This window comes from Atractosteus spatula, chromosome 11 (genome assembly GCF_055471065.1).
Source record: "Atractosteus spatula isolate fAtrSpa1 chromosome 11, fAtrSpa1.hap1, whole genome shotgun sequence".
Taxonomy (NCBI): Eukaryota; Metazoa; Chordata; class Actinopteri; order Semionotiformes; family Lepisosteidae; genus Atractosteus; species Atractosteus spatula.
In genome coordinates, this window is record NC_142716.1 from 50,214,336 (window position 1) to 50,234,651 (window position 20,316).

The 20,316-nt window shown below is 47.4% G+C and overlaps 2 protein-coding genes across 10 annotated transcripts; one reads left to right on the plus strand and one right to left on the minus strand.

Moving 5' to 3' along the window:
- Nucleotides 1-58: 58 nt before the first annotated feature.
- Nucleotides 59-4,008, plus strand: LOC148824319 (methyltransferase-like 26 B). Its single transcript, XM_088928071.1, has 6 exons — nucleotides 59-258; nucleotides 500-662; nucleotides 940-999; nucleotides 1,584-1,651; nucleotides 2,574-2,652; nucleotides 3,922-4,008. Exons 1-6 carry the CDS (start codon nucleotides 59-61, stop codon nucleotides 3,967-3,969), a joined length of 618 nt encoding a protein of 205 aa, XP_088784197.1. The 3' UTR covers nucleotides 3,970-4,008.
- Nucleotides 4,009-4,285: 277 nt separating this feature from the next.
- On the minus strand, nucleotides 4,286-19,421 carry hgs (hepatocyte growth factor-regulated tyrosine kinase substrate). 9 transcript variants are annotated; one of them, XM_088926686.1, is made up of 21 exons: nucleotides 19,291-19,421; nucleotides 17,732-17,816; nucleotides 17,085-17,160; nucleotides 16,184-16,276; nucleotides 14,631-14,748; nucleotides 14,470-14,522; nucleotides 13,850-13,918; nucleotides 12,960-13,084; nucleotides 12,337-12,433; nucleotides 11,335-11,433; nucleotides 10,877-10,972; nucleotides 10,524-10,562; nucleotides 9,954-10,109; nucleotides 9,412-9,622; nucleotides 8,966-9,138; nucleotides 8,688-8,828; nucleotides 8,089-8,269; nucleotides 7,430-7,569; nucleotides 6,634-6,750; nucleotides 6,337-6,432; nucleotides 4,286-6,183 (listed from the first exon to the last, which is right to left on the minus strand). In XM_088926686.1, the coding sequence occupies exons 1-21, from the start codon at nucleotides 19,325-19,327 to the stop codon at nucleotides 6,088-6,090; spliced, it is 2,298 nt and encodes a 765-aa protein (XP_088782812.1). In that variant the 5' UTR covers nucleotides 19,328-19,421; the 3' UTR covers nucleotides 4,286-6,087. The 9 variants fall into 9 exon arrangements, with proteins under 9 accessions (XP_088782812.1, XP_088782814.1, XP_088782810.1 ...); XM_088926688.1 differs by having other exon boundaries at nucleotides 8,089-8,263; nucleotides 9,412-9,625; XM_088926684.1 differs by having other exon boundaries at nucleotides 9,412-9,625.
- Nucleotides 19,422-20,316: the final 895 nt, after the last annotated feature.

The following is a 20,316-nucleotide window of genomic DNA, read 5'->3' on the forward strand; positions in this document are numbered from 1 at the left end:
CCCAGAAGCCACACACGTCTCGCTGGAGAAGCTCGCTGCCTCCCTGCTGCCGCGGACCATGCTGCTGTCTCCCGCGGCCGAGCGGAACAAGGACAGGCTGCTGGCCGCCCTGCGCGCGCTGCTGGGGGAGCGCTGCCACCACCCGCTGCTCGCCCTGGAGCTGGGCTCGGGCACCGGCCAGCACGTCGTGCACTTCGCCCAGGACCTGCCCCTCATCACCTGGCAGCCATCGGACATCAGTGCGGAGTCCCGGCAGAGGTAACACGCTGTTTCCACGGCACCAGTCCTCACTTCCGATCGGTGTCGATCTTAGCTTTGGGAATAAGATAACAGCAGCACTGATAGTAGTATCGCTAGCTGTGCGTGCTCTTTGTTTTGAACTGTTTATGCAGTATTTCTAGAGCATTTCCGCACGAGATAGCAGAGCAGAATAGAACATGCATTAGGCCTTGCAGTGTGTATGGACTCCTGCAGTGTCAGTGTGGTATTATTCCTGCAGCATCAGAGCCTACATCTCAGCCACCCAGGTGAAGAACGTGCTGCAGCCTGTGCACCTGGATGCTGGGGAGCCCTGGGAGAGGTGGGCTGGGCTGCCCAGGGGGGGCTGTGATATCATCCTGAGCATCAACATGCTGCACTTCTGTGCCTTCAGCACTACTGAGGTACAGCACCCCCCCTCCACACAGAGCTGTGGTCAGAGCTGCACTGAGCTACCTGTCTAGCGAGTCTAAGACTGGCTGTAGAGTGCGGTTGTTCAGTTTTAAACCCGCTGTGAATAGACTGTTCATATGAAAGCTAGAGTAACAGCTCAGCAACACTGAGAGGTAATGCAGAGCTGAGCAGGAGCCTGCAGACCTGTAGGTGAACTCCACCCCAGAGCTGCAGCAGAGGGGAGGCGTCTCTGGTTCTGACTGTGTGTCTCTGTGTCTCTGTGCACAGGGAGTGTTTAAAGGGTCGGGACACTTGCTGAAAGCCAGGGGACTGCTGATGACCTACGGGGTACGTGTGCGCCAGGGGTGGGAGCTGATTGCTAACTGTTAGACATTTTCATGTAAGGAGTTGCGTCAGCATGCGTAGGCTGCAAAGGAACAAGTAAAGAATTATTTTATACTGAAAAGAAAAGAAACACAACAATTCGGCCTGACACCTGAAGTAGACTCCACAGCCAAATAAACCTTTACTTGTCCATTATTAGACATTTTGTACAACTGGGTCTTCACGAAGGATGTCTGTCTTCTTTTAGTTAATTAGATTATTTTAGAGATAACATTTCATGAGGTTTAAGACTCCAACAAGTTTTTAATTTATGGGTTTAATTAGCCTGTTTCTTCTGTAGCCTTCTTCTTTTCTTCTGTAGTTTCTTCTGTAAAACAACTTTTATTTATTTCGAATTCAGTACACCAGCTTATCCCTAATCTGCTTAGCCATATAATTTAAAATGAGCCCTGAAGACACCTAGATGAGTCTCAGCACAGGGTGTGAAGGTGATGCACGCAGGAGCATTGCTGTTGCATGTGCAGCTCTGTGACTGCGCAGGTCTGCTGCAATGACATCATTAACCCACTGCACTGTTCCCCTCGCAGCCCTACGCCATCAACGGCATCATCATCCCCGACAGCAACGTCCAGCTGGACCGCAGCCTGCAAGAGCGGTATGACATCACACTCACGCCCACTCGCCCCATCTGTGAGTCCAGGGGCTTTAGAGGAGATGCAGCAGATACCGTGTGACTGTGCTGTACCATTTCTAACACAGAGGCTCTTGTGATCTATACGAAGAACAGTGGAAGTTTCACGCTTCATTATTTAGATGGTTTTGCAACTTCTTTTCCATGCAATTGCATCTGTTGTCAGGTATTTCTGGGGATGTGACCCACAGTTTAGGATACATAGATATACAATGTCCTACAAAAGTACTGGGACAGTGAACTTCCCATGAAAAACACATGACTGATTAGTATAACTCCTCAGTATTTTATTTTCAAATAATAAAGTCAATTCATTTCTACCCTCTTGGGTCAATTAAACAAACAATTTCCAATTGTTTGGAGGAGCGAAAGTGTTAGGACAGTTGTCTCCTGTAGGTCAGGTCCTGTGAAAATCCGATCATCCTGTCCCATTTTGACTTCAGTGTTTGCAGTCTGAAGCTGGAAAGTGAAAATGAAAACCAAAATCTTTGTGTTTAAGAAAAAACTGAAGCTGAAAGAAAACATCTCTCAGAGCCACAGCACACCAGAAGGGAGCCAAAGGTACGATTACCAACAGGCAAGACTGGGTCAGCCAAGAAAAACCTCTTATTAATATTAAATCATTTATATTAATTTCCTAATCACAAATACAAATTGGCTGATTGTAAAGCAAAAGCATGTTTTGCCTGTGCTCCTCCGATATGTGTGAGGGAATCCCCCTGGTGCTTCAGGAGGCTTCTCAGGGCCCAAGGCTGAAGGCTGCTGTGTCCTTCCCTTGGATAGTAATGGGCTGCAGGGTCTACCTGTGCACTGAGGACCCCAGCCCTGTGTGGATGTGCAAAGCCCCTGTGATCAGAAGCCGCTCCTCACCCATGATTCTCTGCAGGAATCCCGACTGGGGGCTGCCCGATATCGACGTCCTGCGCCAGCTGGCCTTCGAGAATGGACTGCGCCTGGAGAGGATGGTGAGTAAAATACGGGCACTTTCATTCATCCCCGACTGTCACCCAGGGGTCTTGGCTGGTGGTGTTCAGTGTTCTCTCCCAGAGAAAAGGCTATACAACCCCTCAGACCTCCCTGCCCATACCTCCATTCCTAGAGGAAAGACAAAGCAGCACCCACAGACACAGATGCAGAAACTGGACCAAAATCTTGAGTTGAACTTCTCCCTGTCACTAATAGGGCTCTATAAAAAACAATCAAGACCAGCCAGCCATTCCCTTGGTAAGATGGGGATCAGAAATTCATCCTTTAAGGACAAGGGACTTCTTGGTGGCTCTCTGTGGAGGTCCGCTTAAAGACCTAATTAAGACCTTAAAGACCTAATTAATGATGCCTGGCTTTAAAGAGCTGAATGTGCTGTGCACGTGTAGGACAGGATTGGATGAGGTCCCATTGCCATCATTATTTTTTTCTCACTAAATGAGCTATAGCCTCCTAGGTTTCAGATTACATAGTGTTTAGTTTGTAACGAGGAACGGACAAGCTGGAGGAGCAAGAGAACAGGCAGGGAGGGCAGGGCTGCTGGGATTATGGTGATCTCTTTTGTGAAGCTTCAGTCTCCTCTCTTGGAGGGCAGGCAGGGAGGGGCTGGGGCCATATGGCAGCTGAAGGCTACAGGAAGAATTATTGGCTGTTTCTGTGGTTTTTGGGTGTGCAAATTGTGACGTGTAGGAGCTTGTCCTGCTCACCAGTCACTGTAATGACTAAGGTAATGTGATTTACATGTGAATAAGTACAGGTTGTGCAGCAGAAATGTTCCAACGTGATCTGCATGCAGAGTTAACAAGTAAAAATTTGTATATTTTTGTATATCATGTTCTACAGAAGACATTTCACTGCATAAATGTTCCAACGTGATCTGCAAACAAGTAGTGTTTGTCGGCAAAACCATCCTGAAGTTGGGAGAAATATTTCTATTGGATTAAGAGAGATGTATTCACAAGCCTGCTTGTTTACATATGTAATAGGGTCATGTCCCTGGAAGTTTTGTTGCCTCATTCTGAATCACAGAATATAGTGCTGTGCATACCTGAAAATTTAATCTATTTTGTGATATAAATTGAAAGTTTACACGTTACTGTGTACTGTACATTTTACATTTATTGTGGTTTGAAATGCACTCTTCAATGCCAATTCTTTCTAACCCCAAAATATAAGAATAGTTTTTGCAGTTCCCCTTTAAAAATAAAGTCAACAAAATGTGAATTCTGATGGAGCTTTTTTCATTCCAGATGGAGATGCCAGAGAGCAACAAATGTCTGGTCTTCAGAAAAATTTGATTTGAAAACTGACACCCAGAGTCACCCTGGTGGGGTACTGGATCAGCTATAGCTCTTGGAAACGGATACGTTGCCTCTTTTTTACGGAAATTCTCATTAAAGAGGACTCCTAATTACAGATTTTGAGTGCATCCCTTTTTTTCGTCTTATGAAAATAAGGTGTAGAGAATATTATGTTGTACCCTGAAAATTAAACCTCACATTAATAAAATATACATTTCCAGGTCAGCCTCCAGTGTGTATTTCCAGCTGTCAGAATCTGACAGCACAAATCTCAAACCGCTTCAACAACAAAGATAAAACAAGCAAAAAAAAACAGAACAGGACAGTTTATTAAATATAATCTTAAAATTACTTTGTAAGGTCAGAAAAATCAGCGAGATGGAAAAGAATCACAAATGCCATAGAAGGGTTACAGAAGATCACCGGACACTCCGCCTATTACACACATGCTGAGTACAGATCCTTTGTTACAGATGAGGAAAAGCTCATTCCATCGTGTTTCTGAAAATGTCCAACTGCACAGAGGCCACATGTGAGGCATAAGGGTCAGCTGTGCACCAGCCTCATGGCCCCTGCTTGGAGTCTCTGCTCTGATCGCTTGGTCGCGATGACCCTCAGTCTCCACATCCACCCTGCTGCTGCAGCTCACCAACGTCAAGGACAGGCTGGAACGAAGCTGCATCAGTGGTGACTCTGCTTGAGCCGCAGTCACTGCAGCAGAGGCAGACTGAGTGACTCACCAGGCTTGAGGAGGCCACACACCTCGGACCCTAGCGTTACAAACTTTCCTGATGCAATTTCTTTAGCACCCAACTCTCCCTTCCTCCTCCTCCTCCTCCTCTCTCTCGGTGTTAACTTTTTATACAAAACCGATCTCTACTTGCATTAGAAAAATCTCAGGAACAGCTGCACTCCCTCTCCTGCAGTTTGCAAAGCCAGTACAAGACATGCAATTCTCCACAGAACAATATTAGATCGAGTAAGGTTACTGTCTTGCTTTTATTAACTGTTGCTTATTGTATTTTTATGCATTGTAACAATTGCTAGTTAAATAATTTTGTAATTTATTTCATAAGGAAACTAAGTATTAATGACAGAAAATACACAAACCTCGAAAGCACGTCAGCTACTGTCCAACAGAGATTAGGGGGGTTCGACAGGCAGAGTGACCCATGGTGGGTCAATGAAGGAGCCTTGTGCAGCTGTCCAGAGCCTCATTTTAATGCTTTATTTCGGGGCTGGGAATGAGTGACCAGTGGAGACTGCAGTGCTCTTGTTTTATAGAAGCCTGGGGTAAATTAACTGGTGTTATGACCAAAACCTGTTATGTCAAAACCTGCACTTAAATACAGATGATCTGAAGATCCATGTAAATCCAGCAGGGATGTACGTCTCCAGCAACACAGGTTTTCTTTTAATCTTTTCAGAAGGCTGAAAATATTATACTAATAAGACAGGGGAGCGTGGGCACCCACTCCCTAATTTACTCAAAAAAGTGTACAAGTTAAAAGGTGCAAATCTGGCAAAAATAAATGTAGGCAAAGAAATTAAAATGTCTTTTTATACTTTAATAGAAGTGTTGGAAAATTTGCTAATATTTACTAACAGTGTGGGGAAAAAAAGATTTGCACCATGGGCTCTACAAGTGGACGAAGACATCTTTAAGCTCCCTACCTGCACTCAACTAGAAAACTAGACGGAAATTAATCACCCCAAACTGGTTCAGTTCCTGGAGATGTTGTAGGCGGGGAGAGAAGCCAGTTAATATGAAGGCAGTGTTTTTCAGGAGATCACTGTGGGCTACTTGCTACTAATAATTAAGACAAACTCAAATTAAAGAGGCATGCAATCGTGTTTGTATATCAGTCTAGCCCAAGCTCTCTTCCCCTTTCTGGTGGGCACGAAGTGCGATCAAGGGGAATGAGGAGTCGGCTCACGTGTGCTACACTTCCTCCCCTCCTCCTGCTTCCGGACTGGCATGCTTTCCTAAAGTAAAACAAATGCTTCTGGGAGCACTGGCGCAAGACAAGAAGCTGATACACTCAGACTGGCAGAGACCGTAGACAGTTAGCATAGTGTTGTTTGGCCGCCGACCCCCACAGCACTGCGGGCCGGTCAGTCGAAGGAGATGAGCTGTGCCTCTGCGCTGCCCTGTGCCAGCTGGGGTGGTGGCTGCTGGGGCTGCTGCTGCGGGCCACCAGGGGGAGCCATCTGCACAGAAACACACAACAGCAGGTCAGGATCACTGGGCAATATCCGTAAGGCACTCACACATGCAGTGTGTCCTGCATTCTCTTTCCAAGAAATAAAACCTCTCAGTGTTCTTAACATGGAGAAGAAGTGGAAGAGAAGAGGTGTGTTTACCTGCTGGTACATGGGCTGCTGCCCAGGCATGTAGGGCTGCTGTGGAGGCAGGGCAGAAAGGTTGGGGTCCTGGCCAGGAAGAGCTGACATCATGTTCTTGGAGAGAGGAGCAAAGGGAGGCATTACCAAGTATACTCAGAGTGGGGCAGGGGTCTTTAACAGACTTCGGTTTCACCACGTTAGTTCAGCTGGGTTCGACTGTAGACTGCATGTGGAGACGTCCAACCGATCTCAGTGCAACAGACCCATAGAATCAGGGAGAGAAGGAATATATCCAGCACAGGGCAGTGTCCTCACCTGCATGTTGTAGGGTTGGTAGCCCATGGGTACAGGCTGAGAGCCCATGTACCCAATGCCAGTGCTTTGAGGACCCTGGGATATTGGAGGAATGCTCTGAGACTGGGAAACCACATTCTGCACAAAAGTAGAAAAACACAGACATTACGCTTGGCATTGACACACATACAACAATCAACAAACTCCCCCTTAAGTGTCCAAACCCCTCTAAAAAACCAGATGGAGGCTAGCTATTTAAGCTCACTGACAGGAGGTTCCTGGTTCAAGACCTTGGCCCTTGGCTTGTTATGCAACATTCCGATTTAACTTCCTTACATACCCACAGACGTTGTGCAAATTTATACATCAATGAAGTGTCTCTGTAGAAAGGCACATTCAAAGACAACTCAAAACTACCATCTATAAATATAGAGTATATCAGATTTTCTTTTCCTCTTAAAGCATTAATCGGGGCGGAGCAGTGGCTCTGTGGTTCATGATCTGCACTTGTGGCTGGAAGGTTGCCGGTTCAAATCCCGCGGCCGGCAGAGGAATCCTACTCTGTTGGACCCCTGAGCAAGGCCCTTCACCCCAACTGCTCCACGGGCGCTGTACAACAGCTGACCCTCACTCTGACCCCAGGCTTCTCTCTCCCTGTCTGTGTCTCATGGAGAGCAAGTTGGGGTCTGCGAAAAGGCAAATTCCTAATGCCTTTATAGGGCTAATAAAGTGATCTTATCTTAATCATGACATTCGTGACATTCTCACTCCGTCACACACACAGCAATCTGCACCTTCAAACTCTCTGGTCACTCACCTGGTAGCCCTGTGTGGGGGTGGGCTGGTAGGTGGAGTAGGCAGGGCTAGTGGTGGGCACCGCTTGGCCAGGGGCTGCAGTCTGCCCAGAGGTGCCCGCTGCTTGGGCTTGGTACAGGTAGGCATTCACCATGCTGGGGTCTAGAGCCAGGACAGCACAGATGAGTATTTACTTACAGTACCTCTAGGGGTTGCTAGCATGCCCATACTTGATACCGACATCTGTCTTAGAGGACATGACTCTGATGTGAATTTTTCTTCAATTGCCAGAGGAAAAACAACACCGTTGTCCACACCCAGGAGTGACATGGCCATGGAAAAAGTGTAGTCCTTTTAAAACGCTGGCTATTACTTGGAAAGGTACTGTACTCGGCTAAGGGGATATAAAAGGCCTGGATAAAACTGGATAGCTCCATGATTTGTTGGCGCACCTTTAGACAGTGAGCGAGTTTCTGCAGATGCCCCCAATATAGCGCTGAGGCCCGTGTGAGAGCACCCCCGTTATACAACCATAAACCCGTCTGTTCTCCTACTGGACCCAGAGAGCAGCCGAGTCGAACTGCCACTTAATTTCACGCTCTGAAACAGCGGAGCATGTCTATGGTGAGGAAGCCACCAGCTGCCCCCTCCCGGACATAAACATCGTTCAGAGCCCCTCACCTGTGGCAGAAACTGGCATGCCAGGATATGGTGCTGTGCCACTCTGGCCAGGCTGGTTCATGTAGACAGTGTGCATGGGGGAGCCCTCCACTGAGCCCGAGGGGCTGAAGGTGCCAGGGTAACTGGGGGGCCCGGATGGCTGATACACCACCCCGCCTGCCACTGGGGGCAGAGACTGCAGCTTTGGAGAGAGAGAGAACAGTGATGACATGGAACAGACAGATGGGGAGATCACTAACACCTCAAGTAATAACAACGATCTCTCAACACCAAGACAAATGACGTTGTCTAAATATTTTCTCATCTCCATAACTTATTTAAGCTTCTTCCTTGTCTTTATCTTTGTCTGCAGGTGTGGTATTTGTTAATTCAGTTTTCAAAATAAAATGTTACAATGTTCCACAATGCATCTGGTTAGTTTTAATAAGCATTTGTGTGCATTTAATAATACACTAGGCTAAACCAATTCGAAAGGAATTCAAACTCACCCACAAAAAGGATGAACGAGATACAGAGAATTAAACATGGGGCAGAGCAAACAGAGCAAAGTGCCGAGCAGGCGGGCCAGAAGAACCGCCAGGTGCCCTACTGGAGCTCACCTGTGCGTAGGGCAGGGAGAAGGCTGGCATCTGCGCACGCATCTGGATGGTTTGTTTCTGATGCTCCAGGCGCATCTGTCTCTCCTTCTCCTGCTCCTGCAGGCGCTGGATGGCCAACTGCCTCTGCATCTCCAGGTACTCCTGCAACACACCAGTCAGCCCCTTAAAAAGGTTGGAATACAGACACGGAGTTCCGCATCTGATACGAGCTGGAATAAGGGCCAGGAGAAGCCCATGTCCCCGCACCATGACGTGCTGCTGGCCGCTGGGGTTATTACCTGCTTTTTCTGCCTCATGATCTCCAGCTTCTGTGCCAGCTGGATCTGCCGCTGGCGCTCAGCCTCCTCGGCAGCGCGGCGCAACTTCTCGCGGTGCTCGTCGCGCAGCGCGTTCAGGGCTGCCCGGGCATCTCGGACCTGGGCCAGCTTGTCCTGCAGCCCCTCGTAGTACACTGTCGGAACACAGGGACAGAGGGGAGCTGCAGAGCTGAGTACTGCACAGACAGGGACTCGCTAGAGGGGTCACAGGGCTGCCGCTGGCACAGACGAAGGTCGCAGCCACATCACACAAGCTGGACACACGACACACACCAGTCAGTACAGGAAGACGACACCAGTGTAGTCATCATGCAGAGGCCCAGGAAAAATCTAATTTAACAACGGACACAAGACAAGTTCAGGGGCTCAGCGTGAGGTTGTGGAGCCCAGGCGTTTGGGGTACCCACAGCGCTTCTCGTCCAGCTGGTTGAGCAGCTCCAGCAGCTGGGGGTGCATGTTGTTGATGGACTGGAAGAGCGATAGCACAGAGCTGTCGTTGGTGATGCTGCGGCCGCGCATGTGGTTGCTCTTCATGCGGTTCAGGAAGGTGGTGACGGCATTCTGCAGGGCCTTGAGGAACTGCTCGTGGTTCTCCTCGGACTCCCCGTTCTGGTACTGCTGCTGAAGGAGAGAGCGTACTGGGTCACCGAGGGGCACACAGACACTCTCTACAGTCTCACACCGATTTACACCCACAATCTTGACACAAATGCTAATTCACACCAACATTCGACTCCAAACACCAATGTAGTCTTACCACAATCAGCCTATTCTCCAGATCTCAAGAAGACCCGAGAAACGGTTTTTAAATGGCTCAACTGTTTATTTAAAAGGAGACCTAGAAAACCAGGTCTGGGGACCCCAGTCCTAAGACTCAAACACTGCTCTCCCATCACCAGTTCGCTCTGTTCTGAAGTGACTGGATGACAACCAATCAGGATGGAATTACCTCTACAACACCGATTGGCTGAGGGGGTGGGTGCACCTCAACAGGCTGGCTGATTGGCAGGGGCTCAGTCAATGGCACGGGAGCAGAGGGGGTGGGGCTCTTTCTGACCTCTTCCTGTTTCTTCTCCCAGTAGTTCCTGTTCAGGTAGCGAGCCAGCTGAGGAGACACGACACACGGCACTGAATCCACCTGTTTCGTTTCTCTTCTGCGTACTATTCAATGTGATATATTCAGGAAAAATCCATTCCATTGTATTCATTGTAAAATAAAGAGCAATAAAGAATTTAAGGCAAGAATTTAAAGCTTTATATACATTTTTAAATAATTTCAAAGATTTTTTGAATGTAGAGAGGAAACTAAAACAACTCTGGTTTCAATATGCATGAGCACAGATAATAAGAGCAGCAGAAGCTAGAGATCAGCACTTGGAGAGCAGCATCACATATTCCACAGAAAAGAAATCCAGGTTTCTGCAGCTGAGACCAGCTCAGCAGACAGGGCAACACTCCTGGACAAGCAAACAAGCAACCACACTGCATAGGGCACAGCTACTTAACAAGAAGGTCTTACCTCTGGGTCGATCTCCTCAGCTGTGGGTGCAGAGGAGTTCTGCAACACATGAAAGAGGTATCACCATACTGGACAACAAGATGTTCTGCAGTATCTCAAAACCCAAGACCATGACTGCACAAATTCCAGATTACAATCTAAAGAAAAGCCCAGATAATTATTGGATTTTACATCTGCCAGCAAGAAATACTGGTTCTCCTGAGCGTCTTGGGGCACAGGATTAACCGAAAAGATAAACACCTAAAGATTCAGTTCTCAAAACGTCACATCAGAGAACCTCTGCTTCACATCAGACGCCAGCGGCTGTGTGTCAGGAAAACTGTTGGTGCACCCTAAGGGAGGGTTTGTCTTACCACTGGGGAGGAATACAGCGTGCTGACAGGGGGCGCGGAAGAAGTCACTGGGGTCGGCTCTGCTTTGGGGTACACTGAATATGTGGTCTTCTGCCTCTGCAACAGAACCACAGAGCTGAATCAAGACAGTGGCTGAGCAGAGCACAGCTGGTGTCCCAACACTTACGGAGCTGGGAAGGGAGATCTGCAAGATGTGACAGAGCTGTGTGAATGGCTACGCAGCGCTGGAGTGTGTAGTGGTGAAGCATGCACCCCATTGTTCTCGTCACTTTGTACAAACATTTCTGAAGGGTCTAGAACTGCGAGGACAAGCGCCTGAAACAGTTGGGCTGAGCTTTGGGATTTATTGGATACTAACTGACAACGAACGTTTGGTTTCCTTGTGTTCTTATGTGTGGGTTGCTCAGAGTGCGTGTCGAAGAGAATGGCAGTGCAGTGACAGACTGCAGATTACCCACCATCCTCTCCTTCTCCTCAGCCTCCGACTGGGACAGGGCGATGGCCAGCTGCAGCTCTTCCTCCTCCTGAAGAGCAGCCTCATCTCGCTTTGGGGGCAGCTGGGGAGACAGGGCAGTGACAGGGGGCATCTGGACAAGTGTAGGGGAAGGTGCACAATGGTCTCCAGAAAGGCTACTGTCAAATTTAACGGTTAGTCATTTACTGGAAAACAAATTATCTACAAACATCTAATTGCAATGGGATCCCATGAGGAAAATGCATGCTAATTTACTGTTGCATTTAAACACATGAAGCAAAAGCAGTTTCAGGTTAGACAGCATGGGGATCATGTACCGACTGATGGAGATCAGTTTTGCACTGACAAGTAAATGCTTTTATCGTTAACAAAGTGTTACATATGGAATGGGAATTAACTGCTACAGTAGTAGAATCATGTGGAGTCTCAATGTACAAATCTGTAGAAATGCAGGGTATGTTAGTCTTAAAGTTATATCAAAACTAACAAGTGAAAGGGAAACTGATGAGCCTGGAAAGAACCTGGATTCTGATGTTTTTCCCTGTCTAGTAACTTCCGATGAGTCAAAAGAGGGACATTCCTAGTTTCCTGCCCTGAATGGCTGAATGCCACCTTCCTTCACCGGAAACCCTAGTTCTAGCACCAGCAGGCTGTGCAACTGATTCCGATAACACTAAGCAGCTCAAGGCAACCTTTCTACAAAGACAAACCTGTCACAGCCGGGAACTCTGCTGCATAGACAGGCGATGCACCTTCACAAAGGCTGTGAACCGAGTATTTTGAACATGTACAAGTGGTGTCTGGAGTGAGAGCCGCCCGGGGGCTCTTCCTAACGATGGGGATAACGCTAGGCAGAGCTGTGTGCTTGTGCAGGAGGTGCAGAGCAGCGCAGTGTGTCGGGTCCAGCGAGTGCAGCGCGCACAGGAGACCCCCAGGCCAGGTGAGTGCATGGACACGAAGGTGTGGAAGGCAGGGAATTACTTACTGATCCTTCGACCACTACCTGAGACTGCTGAGACAGCGGGCTGGTCAGGTACTCGGGGGGCAGCTCAGAGGTACCCGACGCTTTGCCTTCCACTTTTCTACACAAAGGGCGAGGAAGAGAAATGGCACAAATGAGAGATCGAGAGGAGGAACAACAGGGGTAGGGAGAGGGCTGCCTAAGAAAGGGGAACCACTAGTGACAGCTGGAAGAGCTTTTCTAACAGCCTACGAATAACATCTCATTTCTAGACCGGTACAACACCTTCAAGCCCTGGTCTTAAGCGTTTTTAACACTTCAGGCTCTTCTACACTGATAATATGATAATATTTAGCACAGAACTTCATCCCTCCTCAGCCTGAAGCCTGAAGCAGGTGGTTTTCTTCCTTGGTGCACACCTGAATGAAACATTCATTTCATACATCCGCCATTTTCCTTTCTGCATCTACAAGACCTCCGTCTGAGACGCTCTAAAACAGCACAAAGCAAATGTTAGCTAGGAAGAGTTACGAATGTGATTTTCCAGAGGTTTCATTCCCCCATAATGTGTTAATGTTTGTTTGTACTAATGAACAAGTACCAAACCGGAGAGGCCCAGCTCTGGAGCCAGGGTTCGAGCGACTCACTTGTTAAGGAGCTCGAAGCAGGGCTCGCACACGCGCACTTCCTTCTCGATCCCGAACTTGGGGATGGTGGAGTACTTGGAGGAACACTTGCCACAGAAGATCTGGCCACAGGCTCGGCAGTGATGCTGTGCAGAGAGGATGAGGCACAGTCGCACAAATGAATAGAGCTCCCCTCTATTGTGGGCATTTTTACAACTCGCTGTCTCAGGAAGGCTGGGATCGTTCAGGACACCCGTCATCCTGGTTTCTCACTGTTCTCCCCGCTGCCCTCAGGTCAGCGTCATAGGAGCAGAAAGGCACAAACTTCCAGATTCAGAGAGAGTTTCTTCCCACAAGCTGTCAGATGACTGAACTCTACCCCTACCACTGACTCACACTCATGTTTTTTTTTCTTCACACACTGCTTGTCTGACTTTTTTTTTTTAAAAGATGTATGTTACTTAACTTGTTGTTGTTGCTGCTGCTGCTGTTCTGTGTTTATGCTTTTGACATTTGCTTTAATGTCTTTTTATTGGAGCACACATGCAAATAAGCATTTTATTGCACTCGTGCATATAACAAATAAACTGAACTGAACTTCCACTAGGAATCAGTCAATCCAAACTCTGAAAAACTACGGATCTACTGTGTTTTAATTTACATCAGTTGCAATAATCTCTAAACAGCTCACAATTATATAATTATTTAAAGAAGTTTAACTACCATAACTCAGGTTTAATCTTAATGAGTATGTTATTCTCCTAGAAATGCCGCAGAGCTGAGGCTCTCCAGGAACAGCTTGGTAGACACCAGTCCAGCATGCACTGATCTTTGCACCAGTCTGGTCAGGATGCCCTACAGCCCCCCCAGCTCCTGTTAATGCCACATGTGCAGTGTCCCAGCAGGCCCACCTTTCTGGTCACGACCCCAAACTGAACCCTGCAGCGATGGCACTCCTCCGCATCCACCCAGTCAGGAGCCTGGACAGAGAGACATCGCCCAGTCACACACGTCTTTTCACACTAATCCGTGAGCAGATCCTTAAGCCTGTCACTAGCATGGATTTGCCCATTTTTACTGTATTTATAGTGGTGTCATACATAATGGCCTCCACATTTCTTTGGTGAACCCAATACCCAAGAACACTGTTTCAGTCACATAAAATCATTTCAATTAAATGTATTACAGAGTACTACAAGGTTATTTAATAATTGTCTTAATAAATAATAAGAATACTTCCATATTTCTACACCACCAGTTCACAAGCATTCCTTGCTCATGGCTTGCAGCACTGGGACACACACAGGCACCAACTCTTGATGTGCATTTTAGTGCAGCAGAGGGACTCATAGTACAGACACATAGAACGGCCCCCATTTTTATTCCTGCTGCCTTGTGAAGTTAATTTTCATAGGCAGATAAACAGCGTCATAATTTCTCTAAACATGCATTTGAAATACAGCATATTGACAATGTGTAATGCTGTGTTTGGAATCTGACGCACAGGGAGATGTTTATGGGCACAGCTTACCCTCTCAGCTGCAAACATCGCATCACTTTCCTTAAACTCAGGAAACACATGGCCTGAGGAGAAAGAGATTCAGAGCATTAGTGGAATTCAAGGCCAGAGACAGCTGCAGGTCTAGGCTCTAGCAGAAGAACTTACAGAGAGAGACAGCCTTGAGGCCTTACCTTCCACCTTCATGATCTGGTAGGTATCCTGTACAACCTTGTACTTGGGCTCATTGCGGAAGGCGTGGGCCCAGGCCTGAATCAGATACAGGATCTTGTTCCTTACGTTGGGCTCAGTCTGTTTCTGGGGAGAAAACACAGCCTTCCCTCAACACAGCCCAGCAAAACAAACAGGCCAGACCACACACTACACACGGCTCTACAACCACCGTCACACTGCACAATGTGCAAAACTGCCTGGGCCACTCATTCCAAAATAATTAACTAATTCTTGAATACAACAACCAGGTCAAACCTCTTACTGAAAAGACCCAGCACAGTGGTGAGAGTTATCTTTATCTTTCAAAGTATGACGTTCCAACACAGTCCATCTGCCTGAGACCCTTCTTTTTATCAGTCAAAGTAGACTGTACACCCAAATAGAAGAACGCAGCACACTTTCAAGCAGGGAGTGTTGTCAGCATAGGAACAAGAAAAGGTTAATTTCATGCTGAAAAGCAGAAGAATCAGTGTTTTTGGCTGTGGAGCCTCCATCAGGTGTTCACACCTGAACCACTGCCTGTCTTACACGTCAGACAGTACCTTTCGCGGCCACAACACTGGAAGAGAAATAGGTTATGAATTTCTGGCAAATAATGAAATGAAGTGTGGGTTAATTCATGGATGTTTTTTCGAAGAGAAAAGAAAAAGATGGGTATAACCTATATCTTGCACATATAAAAAAATAAAGTGGCAATTCTACACCAGCCAATGCATTTTATGCATTAATGTTACTGCTGTGCCTCTGTACACACGGTGTGCCCTCTGAATAAATTGCTTCAACAATCTCACTCAACCTCACTACAACACCCACACAAAGAATTTATCTTACTAAACTAGTCTAGAGTACACCATAACCACCCTGCTCCTCACTGTGAAAGACTGTCAAAAATTTCTTGCCTTTTTTTAAACTAAACAAGGTTGAACCTTCAAGATCAACACTTATTTAAAAAAAATATAGGGGGCTAAAGATTTACCTTTTGCAAGAAGAGAAGTTTGGAAGAATCTGAAGTGCTGTTTGTCCAGAGTGTTCTGATATGTGAAACTGAGTCAGGAACTTCCCTACAGGCCCTGATATACTATGAGTGCCATGTGAGCACATGACATCACCAGGAAGTCACAGCAGTCAGTGTTGTGGCCTCAGAGACACATGACTGCTGCTGCTGACTCCTCCCCCAGAACAGCTGTGCTCTGCTAGAAGCCACTTTCCTCCCTGCACTGCTTGTAAACAAACAGCTGGTCCAGCAGAAGGTCAGCACCAATAATACTGGCTCTGCCAGAACTCAAGACAGCAAGCAGCTCTTCTCCAAATTGTCTTGAATTCGGCAAAGTTTGCTAAATTCAACAGGTCTATTTCACCTATAAAGTCCAGTTTAAAATCATCCCATTCTGTGGACCTTGAGCCTTTGAGAGACAAGAGATTGAATGCAGTAAAGAGGACACAGAAACAGAGAGAACTGGGATGAAAAGCAGTTGGGGAGGAGCAATGACAGATGAAATACACCAAGCTTCACCTTGAGCAGTTCCTTCAGCTCCTCCATCGTCTGCTTGCTCGCCACCTCATCGTGGATCGTCTGGCCACAGTTTTTTACCACAGACTCCAGCACCTGGATGGGCAACCACCATTAATACTGCTGAATACACTGGTGCACACCTGGACCCTCATCACCACAGTCTTACTGCTCAGAAGGACAGAACATCTGAACGCTGTCACTGCCTTGTGCCCTGTGTAACTCTGTCAAGCAGCCATGTGGTACAAATGCCAGTGATCAGTCCATCCGAGCCCCTCGAGTCCAGACTGCTGACCCCAGTGTGCTGATGGAACTATACACTGGAAATGATTCTGAATGCGATTCTTTGATCATGGCCCACTGACAAATTAATCTGAAGTGTAATAATAATCATAATGCCCTGCATAAACATATAGTATAATTTTTCATCTCAGGAAATACCAAAGTACTTTACAAATTGGAGATGAACTTCATCCCCCACTTATGGAGACATCAGGTAACCAACAGTATAGAGTTCCTCATATTAGTACAACTACTTTTCTTTTGAGCCTCGGTTTTTAACAATACCATAGCCTCACATTTGCTCCCTAAAATCCTAAACTATTATAATAATGCTTGAAAACATAGGGCAATCTGAAACTTTATTCCAAATAATGAGCACAATATTTAACAAGTTATCCCAAACAAGGCAATGCCAGGTCAGTTCTAGGTCAGAGACTTTTTTAATCTGTCTCTAAAAGACATTTACTGAAGATACACAAGCTGGTGAAAGTACATTCCTTTACAGGTTGTATGAATTACAGATGTAAGCATCACTAATGTCAGGAGACTTGCAAGTTAAAACCAGTTTTGAAAGTGCTGAGAGGGCACAAGCAGAGCAGTGTGAGTGTGGCACAGGACTCACCTCCAGGGCGTACAGAGCTACGTGTGGGTTCTTATCATTCAGCTTCTTCTTGACGGCTGCAATAGCATACTTCGCCCTAAACAGCGGAGACAAAACCCACTTGAAAAGAAAGCAGTCCCATCAGATCACTTGCGTAACAGTGCAATATCCTCCTTGCTCTTTAATGTCTATATTTTCCATAACTGAGAATACTTTTCTTCTGAATGAATAACTCATTTGTGAAAACTGGCTTTATAAAGTTCTAAAGGACCTCCCCTGAAAACATAACCATTATGAAGGCCCCACCTCAGCTGAATCAATCATCTTGAATTTAAACCTGAGATTGTAACGTTCTAACTGAACAAAGGAACTGTCTGTACAGAAGTTAAACAATAGTAGCGGGACTGAGCTAGATTGCCAAATGGCTTCTTTTTGAACCTTTATTTGTCTGTCCTGTATGTCTTCTTGCCACAACGTAGCCTTTCCTTAGTCATGTGGTTCTCACAGATGCCAAAACTACTGTATACCCTGACCTCTGTTTTAGAAATGTATCTCCACCTAAATATGATCAATTGATCCCTGAACATGAAGGCCCAAGTTCTGGGACTGCTTTATGAGTTCTGCGGTTACAGGCTGTGCTGCTGGGCCTTGGATGACATCATACTCACTGGGTGTCACCCTGACGAATGAGGTCACAGATCTGCAGGATAGACTCCCAGTCTGTTTCCAGCAGCAGCTGGCTGGTGGCTTTATCTGTGAAGAATAAACAGGAGGAATAGTCAACAGCAGCCACTGCCATCCCAGGACAAGCTTGAGGGTGACCTGCTCTTAACTGGGGTCAGCTAGCCGACACTGTGCGGCTGCCTCAGAGGAAAAAAACTCCACACAAGATGCTGCCGAACTGCTCGCTGCCATTACAATAACACCGTTCCCCCCGCGCAGGAGCCAAGAGTGACACCGCAACAAGCGAGGTTAGGAGAAAAACGCCACAGCGACATGCTCTCAGTCGCCTGGGGCCGTGGGACAGACCGGCACAAAAACAACATGTTCAGAGCAGAGGAGCCCGCTGGGCCATTCAACAGCCCGGTACTGAGCGGTACACGGTTCCCTTCTGTCCTCCCACAGACACGGGCCTGCAGCAGGCAGAACGAGCCTGAGGGACCTTCTACATCCCGGCAGATTAACATCACAACATTCAAACGTGTGTGAGAGGGCAGAGTCCCCTGTTAAACACGAATGTGCTCTGATGAAACCCTGCTTCCTTGTAGCCGTCTGCCACACCTGCCACGGCCTGGGCAGCACAGGTGGAAATCGGTTACACAGGACGAGCTGCCCAATACAGCACAAGGCAGGTCCTGCTCAGGCCGGAATATCGGGAAGCAGACGACATTGTATAGTATACGACAGGTAGGTAGCTGCGTCAGCATGCGTAGGGTGCAAAGGAACAAGGAATTGGTTTATTCCACGCTGAAAAAAGAAGAAAGAAAACATAACGTTTCGGCCGTGGAGCCTTCTTCAGGTGTCAGTATAGTATACGACAGCTCAGTTCTTCATCTTTTACCAGCCAGCTGGGCCACAGCGGGTCTGCAGTCAACAGCGAATCCGTGTTCGTTCTGACGATCAATCCGCATCTTTAAAACCCCATTTCCTAGTCACACGCCTTGAAGTCAGTAGAACAGACCCTGAGAAAATACATATCACCACCACTACTTCAAATATATTAAAATAGGCATTATACATAATGCATCTTAAATCCTGCACCGTGATTTGTTTTTAATTGCTTCGCAAGATCTTGTCATTTAGTTAAACGCCAGAAGACACGGTTAAGAGCTGCCGGGTTCTCATCAGAAAGGCGATTTTACTGAAACCGCACCGTGACCCCTGGAGTCCGGCAGCGCGACTCCCCGTCTCTCACGAACGGAACCGGCCGAAGCGCCGGTTTACAGACCCGGCCAGCTGGCAAGGACGAGTCTCAGCTCCAATACGTAGAAGCGAAACGAATGGAAAACACACGGGCAGTGTCCACCGGGACGAGTCTGCGGGCTGTCCAGGGCAGACAGGGGACACGGGGGAACGGAACGGAACCGGCCTGAGTCCGCCAGGCCTCCAGCTCAGGCCGGCTGGAAACAATGGAGACAGACCCGCTTCGCGCTGAACATGCACTGCGAATGGAAATACATGGAAACAAAGACTAGAAATACAGCTGAACAAAGCGAAGACAATTTACCGAGAAGCCTTTCGAAGGTGCCCGCTCCCTTGCCCATGGCTAGCTGCTGGCTGCTGGCTGCTTTCGGAAACGCAGTTTCTGAGATTCAGCCCCGTCTAGTCTCCTGGTTCCTTGGCCCTCCCTCCGCTTCCTGCTTCCCTCCCATAGAGACCACACCCGGAACTATCGTGGCTGGCCGCGTCAGCGCCCTCTTCTGGCCACCTCCTGTCACTGCGCCACTCGAGTTTCCTAGCATGGCCTTTCATAATAATTAATAATTCCTTACACTTATATAGCGCTTTTCTGGACACTCCACTCAAAGCGCTTTACAGGTAATGGGTACTCCCCTCCACCACTACCAGTGTGCATAATCCACCTGGATGATGCGACGGCAGCCAGAGTGCGCTAGAACGCTCACCACACACCAGCTATCAGTGGGGTTAGAAACAAGGAATACAAGATATACAGCTCACAACAATCTCTGCAGCTCACAACTGGCAAGCCACTGAAGCTAAGCAGGTGTGGGCCTGGTAAGTATCTTGATGGGAGACCTCCTGGGGAAAAAAACGAAGGTATCTGCTGGAAGAGGTGTTAGTGGGGCCAGCAGGGGGCACTCACTCTGCAGTCCATGTGGGTCCTAATGCCCCAGTATAGTGATGGGGACACTATTCTGTAAAAAGGCGCCGTCCTTCGGATGAGACGTAAAACGTTTCTCGAAAAGAGTAGGGGTGTAACCCTGGCGTCCTGGTCAAATTTCCCATTGGCCCTTACCAATCATGGCCTCCTAATAATCCCCATCTCTGAAGTGGCTTCATCACTCTGCTCTCCTCCACACCGAGAGCTGGTGTGTGGTGAGCGTTCTGGAGCACTATGTTTGCCATCGCATCACCCAGGTGGGGCTGGTGGGGCTGGTGGAGGGGAGTCCCCATTACCTGTAAAGCACTTTGAGTGGAGGGTCCAGAAAAGCGCTATATAAGTGTAAGCAATTATTATTATTATTATTTATTACAGCTAAAAATATTACTTATAAAAATGATTATGTAATGT